The sequence below is a fragment of the Danaus plexippus genome, chromosome 25 (genome assembly GCF_018135715.1).
Source record: "Danaus plexippus chromosome 25, MEX_DaPlex, whole genome shotgun sequence".
Classification (NCBI taxonomy): Eukaryota; Metazoa; Arthropoda; class Insecta; order Lepidoptera; family Nymphalidae; genus Danaus; species Danaus plexippus.
In genome coordinates, this window is record NC_083553.1 from 3,887,604 (window position 1) to 3,905,972 (window position 18,369).

The window sequence follows — 18,369 nt, forward strand, 5'->3', positions numbered from 1 at the left end:
AGTATTCACTTCAAATCAGTTTTTTTTATACATAACAACATGAAAATTACATCATTGTTAAATATATTTCAATTTTATATATTTTTGAACGGAAATGAAAGTCGGTCCTGTAGTGCTGTCTTGCATTGACAGGTCATAGTCCAACATTTTAGTTTCTACTGTAGGTTTTGATTACATATTTAATATTTATTAAAATCTATCAAAGTTTTATATAAGTTTTATTTTACATTTAATTGTTAAGCACAACTTTATTTGTAAAAATGGCATCGCAAGTTGCAAAGTCCCTAGTAAAAGCCGCTCGTCCCAATTCGACGGTGAAATTTAGTAAGTTATTTTTAACAGATTAATTATTATATATTATTTTGTATAACATTAAAACCAAAAAACAATCATTTTTATCTAGTTCTTTTTTTTAATAGTTGTTCACATTTTCAATAATCATGTTGGGTGTAAAGTACTTCAGTATTTTAAAAGTAAACTTTGGACTCCCTCAATTGGCTAAGACACAATTATTTATGATTTATCTTAATGTTGGAACTTTCCTAGGCACTCTTCACACTCGCAATCCTATGAGATAAGTTTATTCTAAAAATCTGGTGCATCAAATTTGGAAATATTTTTTATAATATGTTAAGAATAGAGTTATTGAAGCAATTATTGTTTGCCAAATAAAATATACATAATTTTTTTTAATTAACTTCATAGTTAGTGTACGTAAATAAAAATCTAAAATGAAAATTGTTCATAACACAAGAACCAAAAAATAGTTAATAATAAATATCTTAAAAAATACAAAACACTGAAGATTTAACCAGATAGCTTATTAATTTTTATAATATTTATTTTAGATTATTCGGATATATATACTTAACATAAAATCTATTTTAAATCTTAAGTCAAAATACCTAAAGCTTTGCATTTTCCCAGAATCCAAACTATTATTTATGGTTTTCTTTTAATGAAGTATTTAATAGATTTGGCAAAGGAATACAAGAAACAAATTGAAGGTTTATATGAATTTAGGGACCACCATATATTTATATATATATATAAATTTAACAAAATAGGGGGGATGTGACCTTGGAATTTTTGGGATATTGTGTTCCAAGTCTGGGAGGTGAATAAATCATTTTATATATTACTAAATTTGATCTCTGGGTGGCGATGCCAACTATAATGTTTCGCTTAAATCCTAACCAGAGCTAAACTTTGCTAGCTATCAGTTTTTTCTTTAATATCAACATAATTACATCTGAGACCTAAATTAATTTAACATCTCAATAAACTGAATTTTTTTTGTGTTATTATAAATTTAGATTATTCTACAAGTGAATTATTTCTACTTTATTGGCAATTACCAATTTTTCCCAGACACAGCCTGCCGTGCTCTCAGTGTTGGAGCAGCGTTACAGCAGAAAAAGAGTCTCCCTGACCGCACGGGCAAAAATGTTGTGCTCGTTGATGGTGTGCGAACACCTTTCCTGGTGTCGTTCACTGATTACTCCAAGATGATGCCTCACGAACTAGCCCGACATTCACTACTGTGAGTTTGACCAGAACTAAGTCTGATACATAAAATAAACATAACAATCTCATAATTATGTCACAGTATAAATATTATTTCTATAGCTGATTAAACTTTGCTTATTATATTTACTTTATATGCGAGATAATATTTGAATATGCAAAGGCACAAAAGCAAATTTAGGTATAGCAATTGTATGTATAACCATTATTGAATTTCTATAGCGGAATTAAAATAAAACACTTTTTGCAGGGGTTTGCTCCAAAAGACTGGCATCCCCAAGGAGGTAGTGGACTATATTGTTTATGGTACAGTCATACAAGAGGTGAAGACATCCAATATTGGTCGTGAGGCAGCCCTGGCTGCAGGGTTCAGTGATCGGACACCGGCCCATACGGTCACCATGGCTTGCATATCATCAAACCAAGCCATCACCACTGGTGAGTTAACAAGATAATGACAAAAGAAATATTTGTAAACACTGTCATAAGTCATAACCACTTAATCTCAGATTTAAAGTGGATTAAAGAAGCAGAAGTATTTTCTGCTCTTCTATTCTTTTGATATTTGAACCATTTTCTGGAAAGAGCAGTTAAAAGCCGCTGATATTTCTAGGGGAGCTTTAATGCCTATCTCATATGGCACCTTAAGCATTCTCTACACATCTCCCGCTGTCTATACAGGGCTCTATTACATCCCAATCCATCGAATTATCTTCTACAATCACCTTTACATTAGTTAGTCTCAAAGTCCGTCAGACTTCTCACATTAATTCCAACACTTAAACATCTCAGTTCATCATTATTATACAACAATATTTATATTATTGGCCTTTTAGCTATCTTTGATCTTTTAATGACCTCTGTGACCACCAACAGGTATCGGCATGATAGCGGCCGGAGCTTATGACGTAATAGTAGCTGGCGGAGTAGAGTTCATGTCTGATGTACCGATCAGACACTCCCGCAAGATGAGGTCGCTCTTACTGAGACTGAACCGCGCCAAGACACCAGCTCAGAGGCTCTCACTGCTGGCGTCAATAAGACCTGACTTCTTCGCTCCGGAGGTGGGTCAAAATAAAAGCATTTAGAGATCTTCAGTAGAGATCTATATATGTTGGTTACACACACACACATATATATATATATAAACAGTTGTAAAAAATGTTTGTTTTTTACAGTTTAATGTGTGAGATCACTTAATTTTTTGTTTGTTATAATTATACTGAATTTTGTTTCCTACTAATTGTTGAATATATTTTATAATTCAAGTTAAATTGAAATGCATTTCATTTAAACTTTAAAAATCTATTTAACAAGTGGTGTAGTTTGTACATTTATGATAGAACATTATTATCAAGTTCACTTGTGCTGTATACAGCATTAGCTTCTTGTCTTAATGAATAAGAATGACATAAATAGTTGTATACATTCCAGCTCCCAGCTGTAGCTGAGTTCTCATCAGGTGAGACGATGGGTCATAGTGCAGATCGTCTTGCAGCAGCCTTTGGAGCATCTAGAGAGGAACAAGATCAGTACGCCCTAAGATCCCATTCCTTGGCACACCAAGCGCAGCAGAACGGTTACTTCACGGATCTTATACCAGTTAAAGGTATCACAACTTTGGTTCATAACATATATGATGCGAAAATATATATTATAGGCAGTAAAACTATAAAAATACCTCTGTACCTACTGAAATGTCACCTGTATGGATAATTATAATTTACAATTAAAAGGTATCATAAGTTATTACTTATTAAATCGGTTGTCTGTTAGTGAAGGTCTCATCAAAATCGGTCTAGCCGTTTCAAGGATTAACGGGAACAGACAGTACAAAAATTGTAAAAGATGTCCCATACATACATCTACCTCCATCCAATAAACAATTTTAACTTTAATATCACAAAAACCACAATATTATGTTTCTGTATGAATATAAAGTTAATTTAATTATTAGACTTCCTTGTCATTGTTTATATTTTCAGTGGAGGGCAAAGATGGTGTCGTTGATAAGGACAATGGTATCCGAGTATCCACACCCGAACAACTTGCCAAACTACGTCCAGCATTCATCAAGCCACATGGCAGCGTTACAGCCGCTAATGCATCGTTCCTGGTAAACTATTTTTATATATAGCGGATTGAAAAGAAATTAATGGATATCTTTGTCTGTTATGTTATCGTAATATTCTTAAGTTATTTTTTTTATTATTAAATATGTTTCAAAAATTTGAATATCATATTAAATAAGTATATTTTTAAAACATTTAATCAATATGATATACGCATTGTAATTATATATAAGTATCAGATTCATGAAATTTACAGACTGACGGAGCATCTGCATGTCTGGTGATGTCCGAGGCTAAGGCTAAGGAACTGGGGCTCAAGCCGAAGGCTTATCTGAGAGACTTCACCTATGTAGCTCAGGTAGACCTAATATATACATACAAACTAACTTAAGCAGAATCTTGAATAGAAATTGTGCAGGACATATTATTCTTTTACAATTATAGTGGGTATATGGTATAAAGTCATAAGTTTTTTGTTCTGTTTTATAATACCTACTTAAATACTTATATTTTTCAAAGTTTTTATCATTAATTAAATTTTAATTGTCCTCTTAACTCTCTAGGATCCAGTGGACCAACTACTCCTTGGGCCAGCTTATGGCATCCCAAAGATTCTGGACCAAGCCGGCCTTAAACTGAGTGATATCGATACTTGGGAAATTCACGAAGCCTTCGCTGTGAGTTATATAAACATTTAAATGTTACGAAATGGTGTTTTGCACCAAAAAAATTTTGTATAGATTTAATTACTATAATTTCTCGTTTTATTTTGTAGGGACAAATTTTGGCCAATCTAAAGGCTTTGGACTCCGATTGGTTTGCACAGACATATCTCGGCCGTCAGTCTAAGGTAAAATCAATTTTACAACTTTCATATATAAATCCAAGTAATAATTGTATCAACTATTTATCGGTCCTAATGTTTTCGTAGGTCGGTTCTCCTGATTTGGATAAATGGAACAAGTGGGGCGGTTCTCTCTCCATTGGACATCCATTTGCTGCTACTGGGGTACCAATATATATTGATATTACAAAGATTAAGTTTCTGAGGATGGATAGATTTTTGTTGCTATTACGTGCAGAAATAACTGAACGGCTTTTGATTAAACTTTACAGTTTTACAGTTTAGACATCAGAATAACTTGGACTGTCATTCAACTGGAAATCGTATAACAGTTCCCACGGGAACATATTTGTATCTTTTGTTTTCTTTCTTTTGTCTTTGACGAGATTTTTTTAACACTTTCTTTCAAATTTCACTCTAAGCTCAATTTCGAAGTCGTGTGCAAAGTCATAGGTAATGAGTACCTTTTAACACCTTCATTATCTGTTTGTTAGAACCTTATCACTGGAAGATATCTCTCTAGAGACGACTTATGAGATGGAAACTTCTTAGATTTAGATATACACATATATATGTACCAAAACTATACTATTTTAATAATCCACGTAATCTTCCCATGTTCAGCATTATTATATCTGTACAGATCTATGAAGAGAATATATGAAAGATATTATCAAGGATATTGTGTTAAGTGTAACTCACACCGGCAGGTTCGTCTCGCGATGCACACCGCTCACCGTCTCGTTCGCGAGGACGGTCAGTTCGGTATGATCAGCGCCTGTGCCGCTGGGGGGCAGGGGGTCGCCATGCTGCTCGAGAGACACCCTGACGCCAAACACGACTAGACAAACACACACCACTTGATACATGTACAGCTATATAACGGCTCATCACTTTTCATATATTAATTATGCTACAATGCATATATTTTTAAACTATAATTTTCATTAATATGATTCAGTTAGCGAGCTTTATTATATCTTATAATCATTAGTCGGTTTTCTTTGTAAAATGTATGAGAATAATTTACATTCAGACGTAATTATAATTAAATGAGATGTGCGTGCACACTTGAATAGATGCCAACTGAACATATAGGCTTTTTTGTTTCGTTTAAAATATTTTTTAATATAAGAGCTTCAGTTTTAGTCCACTCCTCTGTGTTTTAGACTAATGTGTGTTAGGTTACAAATATAAAAAAGTGCCTTTCAAACTAGAATTTAAGATCAACATGTCATTCAATGGAAATTTTTAATCACTTCCCTTAGTTAAGGTTGTACACATCTGTTATTTATAGAAGTCTAGATAATAAACATGATGTTTAAATGTTATTTCATTAACTACACTATTAATGTAAATTTACTTATTAAATACAAACAAGAAAAAATATAACTATACATTTTTAAAACTTTTTGGCAGTGACAAGACAATTGATAATCTTCATCGTGTTTGAGATGTTAAATGCCTTAAGTTGTGACAAATTGTGTAATCGGTATAACTAAAGCTGTTTAAATTTATCGTCTTATTATATTGGAGACTTGATAAAATTTATAGTATCAGTAAACATATAGATTAGGAGCTGGACAGAGGATATCCTCTATGGGTTTAGACTGTGTATAGACTTTCATAAAATTTACTTGCTTTTTAGAACTTTCAACATATAAAAAGAGCAATGTATTAATTTAAAGTCTCACTCTACACTCAGTCCAAAACCACGTCAGTGATATCAGTATTATAACTATTTGCTAATACATTTGTAATTATTTTACATATCATCAGAGAGGTCGTTTCTTCGTAACCGTAATAAAACAATGCTGTGAGGGCAACTATTTATTGGTCGCCTATATTGCTATCAAATATGTATATTATACTAATCGCGAGACGCCTCGTATTATAACTAAGATAAAAATACAAGCATCTTTTAAAAGGACATTACAAACGATAGACCGTCTGACATCTGAAGCTATGCTCTCAAACCGATATAACGAATGTACTCAAAATAATTTAAAAAATAATAATAATATTAATAGTATACCAAATCTTAATGTCACGTTCTATATTGTTTTCATTGATCGTTCACTTCCGTCGCGGGCGATCGCGTATCCATATTCATCCCCATAAAAACCTATTAAACCTGTTTATTTATAATATATGTTCCGGAAGCGCTAATTCTATTTTTTTATTTTTTATATTTTTTTGTTGTAAATCACATATGTCTAAGTGTTAGAGATAAAGAAATTAAATTCAGTTACGTGAGAAAAATATATGATAATTACAAACATGATATCTCTGAGGATGTTAATTTTAGCTATGTTACAATACATCGGTCGGTCTGTCGGCGGTCGCGAACCGGTCCACAACAGCTATATACGAAATGTACTTAAAGAAATTATTATTGAGAGATATTTAGTATGAGATACAAAATAATTAATTACCTATGTGACAATCGTATGATGAACAGTTAACAAAGTAGTATCTATAGTCCCTATGTTGTAATATCAGTCACCGCGAGCCTATTGTTACGGCGTGGCGTAAGTTTTGATATAACAACCCTCCCTCCGACCGTCTCGTACAAAAATAATTAAAATATATATCTTTTACATTCCCGTTCATAAACCAATGAATGTCACGCAAAACGAACGCCGCACCGTAGACGGTAGTATTAAAACAAAGTCTATACTCTATGGTAAAGGCCTGACGTCTATATTATATATACAACCTTATCATCGATATAGCTAACATTATCAATATATATTCCATTGTGTCATATAAGGACGCCCAGAAACATGAGACCCCTCGTACAGCGCGCCACACGCGGCCTATTATATATAATATATACAGACCGAAGACAGTTGTTTTGGATTCCAAACTACAGATATTTGTACAAGAACCTCCCACCGATCAGTATCTCAATTTAATTATAAACCCTATAGATATATAACACAAGTTTTCGTGTCGGTCTCAACATGTATATACGTAATGTACATAGTTGTGTGGTCGGGTGTACGTTTGTGCTATTGGAAATCAGCCAGCGACTGTCTCCAGGTGGCGTGGAAGGGGATCCGGAGCAGCTTGAGCTTGGTCCGCGGCAGCTGAGCCGCCAGCAACCGCTGGAGGGTCGGGATGGGTAGAATTTCAACCTGGATATCATACAGATATATGAAAATTATTTTATATATATATAAAAAATCTGTCAGTTGCCTGCTTAAGTTAATTTTTATATGTCACGATATGTCAACAATCAATCCATCTTGCGTTGTTGTATTATAGAAGGTTCAACAATGTTACTCTCCACGTGACAGTCAATAGCATTTTCTACTTTTATACTCACAACGGAGCGCTTTATCAGACTATAAAATATTAGTAAAAAAACTAACTATAACGTCAAATGAGGACAAAGATATTAAAATTTGTAAATGATGAATGTAGCTGAAGAGTCAATACTGTCTGTTAGTGTAGCGGTTCATGAGGATCTACGTTTGAATATATAAGTATTGTGATTACACTAGTTAGTATAAAAGAGCTGTTGTACTGAATACGAATAATTACGACCTGCGGAGGTCCGGCCACGGTGCGGTGGTCGTCGGGCAGACGACACCCGGGGACCGGCTTGAGGACGGGTATGCACTCCCCTACGTCCCGCCGCTTGGTGTCTCCGTCGCCCGCCTCACACTGGTCTATGAACAGCTCCGTGACCCTCAGCAGCTCGATGGTCACACCCCACATGAGATGCGTCAGGGTCTCTTTCAATCGCAGCACACCGCTCAGAACCTGGTCGGCACAGCATCAAGATATAGTATACAGCATGCGACTATCACATGTATTATAAATAGAAATGTTTTGTGCACATTCTATAGGAGATACAGTTAACTGAGTGAAGCGAGAGGAACTCACTCATCAGTCATTCACGGAGATGATATCGGCGACCGATTCGATATTTTTTTTTGTTCGACAACAAAGTTATCTGAGGTGGTTTTTATCAACAAAGAATTTAGATCGGACCACTAATTTCAATTTTAGGGCTCGATAACGGAACCCATGTACAAAAAACAGTTCGGAACCGAAAAGCTGAGGTCGCTTAAATCAACTTGTACCGAGCGATGAGTAAAGTATGAGAAATGAAGTATTTGTAGTCTTATTAAATAAAATTAAGTGGAATTGGAGACAAATTCTGCAGCGTTGGCCATATAGTACAAATATGACTTTCGACAGGTGTAGAGATCTGTATTATTGTATGATTTGGTTATTTGTGTGAGGTCTGCTGTTAGTTCTGTATCCCCACCTGTTTGTTGGTGGTGGCCGACTGCGACACGTACGTCGGTATGATGAGCAGTCTCTGTATGTTTTTACACTCCGCCAGAGCATCGTCGAAGCCGACCTGCAAGACGTGAAGTTCATGAATTAAAATAATATTATTAGTATCACATTCTTCAGAGGGATATATATTTTGATCGGTCGTTACCTTAACATCGAAATTAACTAACTCCAGCCGTGTCAGTTTGGGCAGGGCTGCCAGTGCTCTTAGCAACGCCGGCGCGGCGCAATGTGCCACCCCTCGCTCCAGCCTTAACTTCCGCAACTTGACCAGTTTTCCGAGAGCCGTGGCGAAGGAACCGCCGAAGGAGCACTCTCCCAGCTCCAGCGACTCCAGCTGTTCCAGCTGTCCGACCACCTCACAGGCGCACCAGCCCAGCTCCTTGATGGACGTCAGCGACAGGTGTTGTAGTCTAGACAGGCCGGCCAGGGGGCGGAGGTCTCGCGTCAACGATAGACCTGTGAGGCTCTGGAAATTAAACAAAGATTGTATGTATTGTTATTATGAAAATCGCTCCTTATGAAGGTTGACAAAAACAAATAATTATAATTACGTGACTTCTTGAAAACATTCCTATGTTAGTTTTTAAACATACACCCCACCACCTATTGGGAGGTTGTGAGACAAAACTATCAAACACTTTTCACACACAGAAACAAATTCAGAATTTCAGATATAGTTAGATATTAGAGTTACATTATTATATATTTTTCTTGACACCATATCATATATATATATATATATATATATATATATATATATATATATATGAATGTACGTTCATGTGATGTCTACCTTGAGTCTGAGCAGCTCCAGTCTAGTGAGTCTGGCGAGTGGCGTGGGGTCGAGTCTGGCGTCCCGTATGGCGGGCGCGGACAACGCGCGCAGACCCGGGACACGCTCACAGGACGCCTCCACCGCGCGGGCGGGACAGCGACATAGTTCTAGTCTATATATATATTTATATTTATTTATCAAAGTAATAACGTTAAGAATAGAACTAAATTACTATGAAATTTAATAAACACTCATTTGAATATATTATAGACATACTGAATAATTAATTTTACATATTCGGTATTAGCATATAAAAAGTATTGGCAATGATAGAAGATCATTTACCGGAATATATACTAGAATATATTTTACGTATCACACATACACATCATATATACATGTGTATATCGTTGTATATGTTACATTAGATGAGACCACTGCCGTCAAGTCTATTAGACTTCTACTCCAAAGCCTCGTCTATTCTAAAGTCATGCGTCATCAAAATCAGTCAAGTGCACCGACCATACCTCTCGAGCGTGTCGACGGTGCCGATGTGTTCCGCGAACTGATCCCAGAATAACGTGTCATTTGGTGGCAGCAACATCTTGCGGAGGTCGAGCCAGCGGGTCCCGTGGCGGCGGAGAGCGGCGCACAGGCCCGCCCAGTCACTCACCTTGGAGATAGATACATTACATCTTAATCACAGTCAGTTACCAGTACTTAGATCTATACTACACACGACACGTACTCAGTTCGTTCATCAATAAAGCCACGTCCTTACTATGCGGGTCGTGTAGGTTTTAAATTCTGTTTCATATTAAACACGATATGTTTCACTTCATATCGAGACGAGTTTACTTGTCTGTGACGTCACTCTTGTTTATTTGTGTACGTCATATATCATTGTTTCTTGCTAAACGCAACTCATATTCAATCGTTAGGTACAATGCTCGTTAGTGAAGAGGTGACGGAATATATATATATATTTGTATTTTTACATACATTGTGGATATCAACTAATGATATAGTTAGGGTTAATTTTATAAAGGTATTATATATTATATATATATATATATTGATACTAACGTGCGAGTTCTTCATCCGTACGTGCCTCCATAGTGCGGGTGTAGCGGCTAGTTCCGCCCACAGCGAGCACGTGCGGGCGGCGCGCGCCACATCACGCATGCCTAAGTACTGGAAGATCTGGAAATATATATACATATATGCTTCTTATGATATTATTCATGTAATTGTCTTTTTAAATACGTTATTAACTTGCTATCTTGATTTTGAGTAAAATTTAAACTATAAATATATAATTAATGAGAGAAACTATTAGTCAATAAAAAAGTGGTTAAACAAAATTTTACAAAGATAATTTAGATTACTCTATCTAGATATGTTTATTGTAATATTATTAATAACTAAGTCAATCTATCCAGCGGACCGCGCGGTGTGTGAAGCGATCGCTCTAGCTTCGTATAACATTAAATATCAGAAAACATAAGTATTGTGTTATGTAATTGCCAAAATGGTATATGACAAAAAAAAATGCGAGTTATTTCGCCAAACGTGACATGTTTTTGTAGATTTACGTCTGGGAATATTTTAAAATTACCTAAATCTTGATATTACAACTTCTATAGTATAGTATAGTATAATAACAAACCTGTACAGCTACATTATAGTTGTTCGCCTTAGCCTTTTCTATGAAGGGTGTGAAGTAATCGGTGTCGTCTTTTTTGACTCTTCGTCTCAGAGCGGGCGAGGGCGCAGCCGGCGGGGGCGAGGCGCCGTTGGACACACCGCGGCGTACTTTAATATCACTAAAATATAACAACAGAACATTATCATTTAATAACCGTTGGAATCGCGTTAAAACTATGCACAGAGGATCATGTCATAATAAAAATTATCATGTGTACATAGCTTTAGTTATTTGGCTTTCTGTTTTGGATCCTTTAATTTGATTGTCATCTAATCTGATCATTGAGTGGTTCACGACGTTTAATATAAAGATATGTGACTCACCTCACACGAGAACAATACATACTTACCAGGGAACCCTTGGAGCGGCTTTTAAATTAATTAAAACAAAATATAAGCTAATTTATCTTACATTTTATATCTTAATAATAATGTATAAGCGAACGAAGGTACAGAAAAAGTCTACAGATATTTATTAAATTACAATATGTTACCAAGTTTTTTACAGTAACAGAATCCATTAGAACTGACAATTTTATTACATCTCTTTAAATAATGGCCGGCACATATATATCTTGAAATCATACTAAACATAAGAAAACCCATTCATACAATCACGTTTTATCTAATTACAAAACTTTATAATTCATGTTATGTTTGAGGTTACAAATTACTTCACGCTGTTTGAATACAAAAAGAAATATTTTCCTTAAATATAGAGTACATAATGGTAAATTGATCTTATCGATGTCTTGAGGAAGTTATCTGAAAAGAAAAAAACGTTAAGCGTGTAATGCTTAATATTAAGTTTAATTAAAATTAATTATGTTCTCATGGAAATACAATTTCAATATATTTTTTTTTTCATATTCGAGTAAAGAAATTGATAAAGTTGTATGTAATGTCCTTTATAATCATTATAATTATATTTCAATATTTAAAATTGATCTCCTAATGTAGTACTGTATAAGTTATGAACAGACAGACTGAATGACACACACTGTATGTATTGATAGTTAAAATATATATGATATATACTAAATTTGTTCGGCATCTTCAGGTTATTTAAGAAGTTCCAGATGTACAGGTCTCTGGTAGAAAAGCCAAACCTTCACACTACTGATGCACAGCTCTAGCTACTACTATGAACCGTCTGCCGTTTAGCACCACCAGCGACTGTGGTAATGAAGGCCGGCAGGTGGTGGTGGGGGGATTGGACGGAGGGGGTGTGGGCGCGGAGTGGGGCGGAGCGGGGGGCGGGGCCGGGGCCGGAGCGCCCGGCTTGGCCACGGACCACACACGCTCGCCATCAGGACCGCCGCCCGCAACCTGAAGAATCACGGATTAATATATAAATGTAATATTACATAATAAGTAACACACACACCATGTATAAACCAAAGGTGTGAGCTATTGTCACAATCCTGTTGACGAAATTGTTTATGCAATATCCTCAATGGATACCAATCCTTCTGTAGACGCTTGCTTTAATGTAAATAGTATTAAGAATCATGCCAATTAAATAATATTTTCCTTATCAATAGACACGTGACAGGAAAAATTAATAGTGCTTCAGGTGAAACACACCTTCATTCTCAAGAGCACTCGCTTGTCATTTCTCGATTTCGGTACTGGTACTGGAACTGGGACCGGAAGGCGCCTGGCGCTGGACGAGCATGGAGCCCCGGGGCCAGCTCCGGCCGGTAGTGACGTCACGCCCGACTTGTGGGTGAGGGGCGGGGGCTCCACCGGCGGAGATGAAGTCTTACGACAGTTCTGGAAATGTTACGACCGCGATCATTGAAATGATTAAGACTGTTACTTTCAAAATTGCTTTACTATAACTACATTTCAGTAGATTTCTTCGTTAGCACTGATGTTAGCATCGAGGAATATAAGGAGTGCTGGAACCCACCTTACACAGGAACGTGTCCTGCGGCAGACGGAGCCCCACACAGGCCGGGTGGTACAAACAGAGGCAGGCCTCGCAGGCCAACGACGGCACACCCGTCCCGCACGTCATGGAACACGGCTGTTGGATCTGACGGTTCTGGAGAACATATAGTATATAAATAAACGGATTTAATTACATTCAACCTCAGAATGCAAAAAAGTATCTATTGAGTTAGTATTCAATAATTTACGATATGATTATGATCAGTTGGAAATTATAAATTAATTACTAACGATAACATTTGTACAGTGAATGTTTGAATTTAACGTTCAACAGCATGGAAGTGTTTATCAAATAACTTGAGACATTGATAATAACTCTACTTTGTTAGACACTTCATTAATAAAAAAACCACGCATGAATATCTTTCAATATACCTGATGGTGTAAGGGAGGCGGTACATCTCTGTCCGGTGTGAGCTGCGGCCGGGGAACGGATATCTGATGCGGGGCGTGGGCGGGTGCGGGGGCGGGGTGGATAGGCTGTATGTGCTGGGCTGGTTGCACAGGCTGCACGTGATGAGCGGCTTGTGCGAGGCTCGCGGGTTGTGTGTGCTGTGCGAGCTGCGCCGGCGGTGTCGTCGTCCCCGGCTGCCCAGCCACCGGCCGCGGCTGCACCGTCGGCGGGCCCCTGTGACGCAGACTGTTACCTGCGCACAGCGCTCAGTACCCGGCGACAAGGGCTCATTGTGTTGTCAATCAGCCCTTCATTGTAATATCTCATGGGATTGTTTTAAATAATTTTGCGAGAAATTATTTAAATACAATTAAATTTTCTATCGACCGAACATATTTATGTCGTGAACCACTCGGCAGATGAACTTAATATACGTTAAATGACTATCAAATCAGGTAAATATAATTTGATCCTCATTTAAGACTAATTACCGCTACAGTATGACACATGTAACAGACCTAGGTTTCTTCCAGGCGGCCATGTTGTTGTTGTCATGTGTGACCGCTTGTTGTGGGGTCTTCTTCACCTGTTTCGCAGCTGGTGCACCGTTGCTACTCAACCTGGAGCCCATGGACTTCACCTGCGACACCTATCACATGAGTGACTTAGATACACCGTGTATAATGGATTATATAATTTAGGAAACGTTTTACTAAAGGCCTTTGATTAAGAGACCCAGAAAAAGATAAGGCCGTTGTGTAAAGGCCTAGATGATTTGTAATTTTATTCAGCTAAGATAAGTTATAGTGGTTTTTCAGGACGTGAGAAAATAGGAGCACAAAATTTTAATTTATTCTCAAAATAAACTAAATAAGTTTTGGCAACCGCTAATTTGGGACATTGAAATCAAATTAGATAGCTAATGAAGGAATTTATCTTTATTCTAAATGTTTGAATACATAATATAATATTGAGAATCTACCTTCAACTTCCCAGGGGGTGACTTCATCCCCGGCTCGGGGCTGGCTCCCTTCGGAGGTTTGGGCTTTGGAGTTCTCTTGGACTCTAAGGTCGGTGTGACTGCTGGCACTGGAGACTCAACACGACGCTGGACTTTCGCATCCCTTTAGTTTTATAAATAGATATTAATTACATAAATAATATATATATATAACTATCCAGAACATTATATAAAATTGAGAGCTTTATGTACTATTGTTTATAAATAGATATATTATATACAAGTTAGTGATATCACACCGTATAATTTCTTTATCAGGATCATCAATCCCGAGCGGTTCTTTGAAGAAAGAGAAGTTTTCTAATGTCAGCCCCGTGCCAGTTAGATGCTCAGACACCTGCAACAGTAAAACAATCAGGCAATGCCATGCTTTATATACATATTTTTATATAAAATAATATTTTTACACTTTGTTTTATGACCGTAAGTAAGGCAATTTTTCATTAGATATACAAAATTATTGATTTTTTCACTATTTCTCTTTTAAAATATGATAAATATAGAGTTAAATTGAATTTTTCTTTAATTAAAAACCATGATTAGAATGAGATTTTAGAGAAATAATATTAAGATACAACTATTATCCTAACTTATTTATACAAGTGAATAATTAATGTTAAATCGGCTACCTCTCTGGTAGAGCGTAGTTTCTTTCCGGTGGGTGTATAGTAGTATATGTCAGCATTTCTCCTGGGGTTATCGCTGGAGGCTCCAGCTGCTCGGTACACCAGCTCCCTCTTCCAACCCCTTTCCAAAGGAACTCTTAGTAACGGGGAGGACATTTCAGTTGTAGCTCTGCGACCGATGCGACCAGCTGGTGACGATGATGCCTTGGTAATATATTTTATTATTAGTGAGGAAAAATATTATTATATATAAATAGTAAAGACATATATTTTTAATATATATTCAACTTGTAGAATACTTTCTCAGTATGAGTACTGATATAATATATAAGTAAAATGCTGGTTAATAGATAACACTGACAATTTATTTTACCATGTAGTGAAATTTATAAAATTAACAGCATATAATAACCATAACAAAAAAATCCTTCGTTATACACAACACTACGGACTGACTTCATGTTTATCAAGAGAATGAAAAGTTAATTCGTTTAAATGATTTTGTCTTACATCAGTTGACACACCGCCATCACCATCAGATCTTGATGACAAAGCTGACGAGGGTCTCGATCCTTCTGTAAATAAAACATTATTAAATTAATAAAATCTCATTTAGTTTATTCGGCAATCAATATTGTTATGTTCTTGACATCCGCACTCACCAGTCCGCTTTCTCAGCTTGGAGTCATCGTCGGTGGAGAAGCTCCTCACAACTTCAGAAACCTCAGCCTCAAGATGTTCTGACCACTTGGTACACCCGCTTGCATCGATCCTTCTTTGAAGTGATGCCATCACACGTCGGACAGGAGTATATGTCTTTGCAGCTGCTAGCACTTCAGCTTCCAGCCGTTCTGGAATAAAAATAAACATATAAGCAAAATACTTATATCATATATTTTCTGTTAATTATTAGTTAGAGATTTATAGTGCTTTAAAAAAAAGCATTCTCGACAACAGAATAGAAAGTGTTGTCATATTCATCAATAACACTCAAAAATAAAAAGAATTAAAAATAAAACTATGAGAACATAATATAGATAGTGAAAATTCAGTTCTACACATATATGCTTACCTAAAACCTGACAGTAGCCTGTCAGATTGTTATGCTCTATAAGGTCAAAACCTTTGAAACCATCGCTATCACTTGAGGTTCTCGGTTTAACTCGTCTCCCATCCTCTGATAGCATGAAATTACCAGAAATGCAAGAATTCTTTTATATTACAATTTTATATCAAAAATTATTATGCTAATGTCTGAAACTGTGTGAAATATTACAAGGCTTCAAATTGATATAAAAATATATATATAGTGTGTATAAACCTACCAACAGTTTTGCTGTAGTCGTCCAGGCTGCTCGGTTCACACTGATCAAAGCCTTTAAACTCCTCTCCATCGTCGCTGAATGCTGTTGACAGTCTACGCTTCACACCTCTAGCAGCTTCATCACTTGCGTCTTGAGTTTCTTGGTTTATTTCTTGCATTTTTTCTTCAATTTCTTTATATTCCTCAATTTCATTTTCTTCACTCTCCATTTCTGCTTGCAATTCCGAGTCTTCGGCATTTTCTGATAAAAGAATACATAAAGTAATGAAATTATCAATTAATGATAATTAGTATAATTATAATTAAATTTTTACAGCAACATAATTGCATACACATATTATAATAATTATTTTTTATCAATATAAAAAATGTATGATATAGAAATTGCATTTAAATTTAGGACGGCACTAACATTTCAAAAAAACAAATGCATTCTGATTAATGTGTTGTGTATTAGTCATGATTTAAAACTCTTTGATATTGATTTATAAAGTAATGAGATTACAAATCATTTTAAATTGTCAGTCAGATCGAATGAATTTGAGCTTAAAGTTTAATGTTTTATTTCTTATGTAGCCATTATCAGACAAAACTTTTCTAACACTCACTATACAGCATGCAAAATTCTTTTAAACATCTACAGTATCACTAAGAGGAAGTATTTAAAAATTTATTGCTTATGAAGTATCTAAATCTGTGTGTTCATAAATCTATAAAATCGCCTTTGCAAAACACAATCGACTACACTATCAATACATGACCACAAACAACTACTATATTGAAACAATTAGATATAAAGAACAAGCTTACTAATAATACAGAATATTAACAATAATTAGAAAAATCTAGTTATTACAAGTTGGCGTGAAATATTCTCTTTTAATTTGATTGGTTACCGAGGTAGAACAAGTTGAAGTGCAAAAAAATAATTGAACGTGAAAATCCACTGTATGTCAACATTCAGATAAGAGGTTATGTGAAAGTCATCTTACCATTTATTTCTGGTTTAATTTCTGTCTCAGCAGTTTTTAATACAGCTGGAACTTCTGTAGCGTCAGCAGAATCCATTCCCTCCGAGCCCACATCTTCGCTGGCGACTTTATGCTCCTCATTTGATGCGTTATCACCCACCGCCATTTCTTCCGACATTGTCAAATCTAAATATACTACTTAGATCCACTGTCAGAACGTAAATAACCACATAACAATCTGTTACGACACTTCACTATTATACCAGGCAAATTATCAGAATTTATGCGCGTCACAACGTAGATTTCCCGCTATATTGACACGAAAAAAAACTTTTGCAAAAATTAACTTTTAACATTCACGAAACATTCATCCATAGGCACATAACTACAAGTACTTATTTTGGGTTAACTTAACACATCAAAAAAGTTCTTTTTACAAGTAAATAAACTTATTTTAAGCAATTTAAAAGCAAATATAATATGTCCCAAAGAAAATGTCGGTCATAAACAACATCCGTTCAGACGGACGCCACACTATATTTCTATATTGTCTATGATCAGTGTGATTACTTTGTCTATTAAATGTTTGAATGTTTTTGCATACACTATTCTCTAATATTAATCTAATTCATTTGTTTTTTTATTGTATATTTTACTATATTTATTTAAATAATTAATTCTAATTTTACAAAACTGTTGTTATTAATAAAAGAAAATTATTTTGTTATCAGGAATTTTCTTAAATACTAAGGGAGTGATCAAAAATGAGAATAAAATACTTTGTATATTATTCTTTTATCTCTCAGTTTTTTTCGGTTTTAAGGTCTGACAAAAC

General features: G+C 35.6%; 2 protein-coding genes across 2 annotated transcripts; one reads left to right on the top strand and one right to left on the bottom strand.

Annotated features, from left to right (window-relative positions):
• Positions 1–125: 125 nt before the first annotated feature.
• LOC116775290 (trifunctional enzyme subunit beta, mitochondrial) lies at positions 126–5,769 on the top strand. The gene is made up of 11 exons (XM_032668159.2): positions 126–324; positions 1,372–1,543; positions 1,778–1,965; positions 2,404–2,591; positions 2,962–3,136; positions 3,513–3,643; positions 3,856–3,957; positions 4,163–4,276; positions 4,375–4,449; positions 4,531–4,608; positions 5,154–5,769. Exons 1-11 carry the CDS (start codon positions 261–263, stop codon positions 5,286–5,288), a joined length of 1,422 nt encoding a protein of 473 aa, XP_032524050.1. The 5' UTR covers positions 126–260; the 3' UTR covers positions 5,289–5,769.
• Positions 5,770–6,260: 491 nt separating this feature from the next.
• Positions 6,261–18,075, bottom strand: LOC116775407 (uncharacterized). The gene is made up of 22 exons (XM_061524687.1): positions 17,556–18,075; positions 16,565–16,804; positions 16,312–16,416; positions 15,902–16,090; positions 15,750–15,814; positions 15,243–15,443; positions 14,853–14,950; positions 14,575–14,716; positions 14,111–14,241; positions 13,574–13,826; positions 13,158–13,292; positions 12,830–13,018; positions 12,360–12,571; positions 11,593–11,611; positions 11,205–11,435; positions 10,622–10,738; positions 10,063–10,208; positions 9,554–9,707; positions 8,906–9,226; positions 8,726–8,821; positions 7,993–8,214; positions 6,261–7,583 (listed from the first exon to the last, which is right to left on the bottom strand). The coding sequence occupies exons 1-22, from the start codon at positions 17,710–17,712 to the stop codon at positions 7,458–7,460; spliced, it is 3,549 nt and encodes a 1,182-aa protein (XP_061380671.1). The 5' UTR covers positions 17,713–18,075; the 3' UTR covers positions 6,261–7,457.
• Between the last annotated feature and the right edge of the window lie 294 nt (positions 18,076–18,369).

Coding starts and splice junctions, on each gene's coding strand:
- LOC116775290 (XM_032668159.2), top strand. CDS start 261: ATGGCATCGCAAGTTGCAAAGTCCCTAGTAAAAGCCGCTCGTCCCAAT. Junction 1,544..1,777: donor CTAGCCCGACATTCACTACT/GTGAGTTTGACC, acceptor CACTTTTTGCAG/GGGTTTGCTCCAAAAGACTG. Junction 3,958..4,162: donor ACTTCACCTATGTAGCTCAG/GTAGACCTAATA, acceptor TTAACTCTCTAG/GATCCAGTGGACCAACTACT.
- LOC116775407 (XM_061524687.1), bottom strand. CDS start 17,712: ATGTCGGAAGAAATGGCGGTGGGTGATAACGCATCAAATGAGGAGCAT. Junction 10,209..10,621: donor TACGGATGAAGAACTCGCAC/GTTAGTATCAAT, acceptor TCTATCTCCAAG/GTGAGTGACTGGGCGGGCCT. Junction 8,822..8,905: donor TAGTTAATTTCGATGTTAAG/GTAACGACCGAT, acceptor CACGTCTTGCAG/GTCGGCTTCGACGATGCTCT.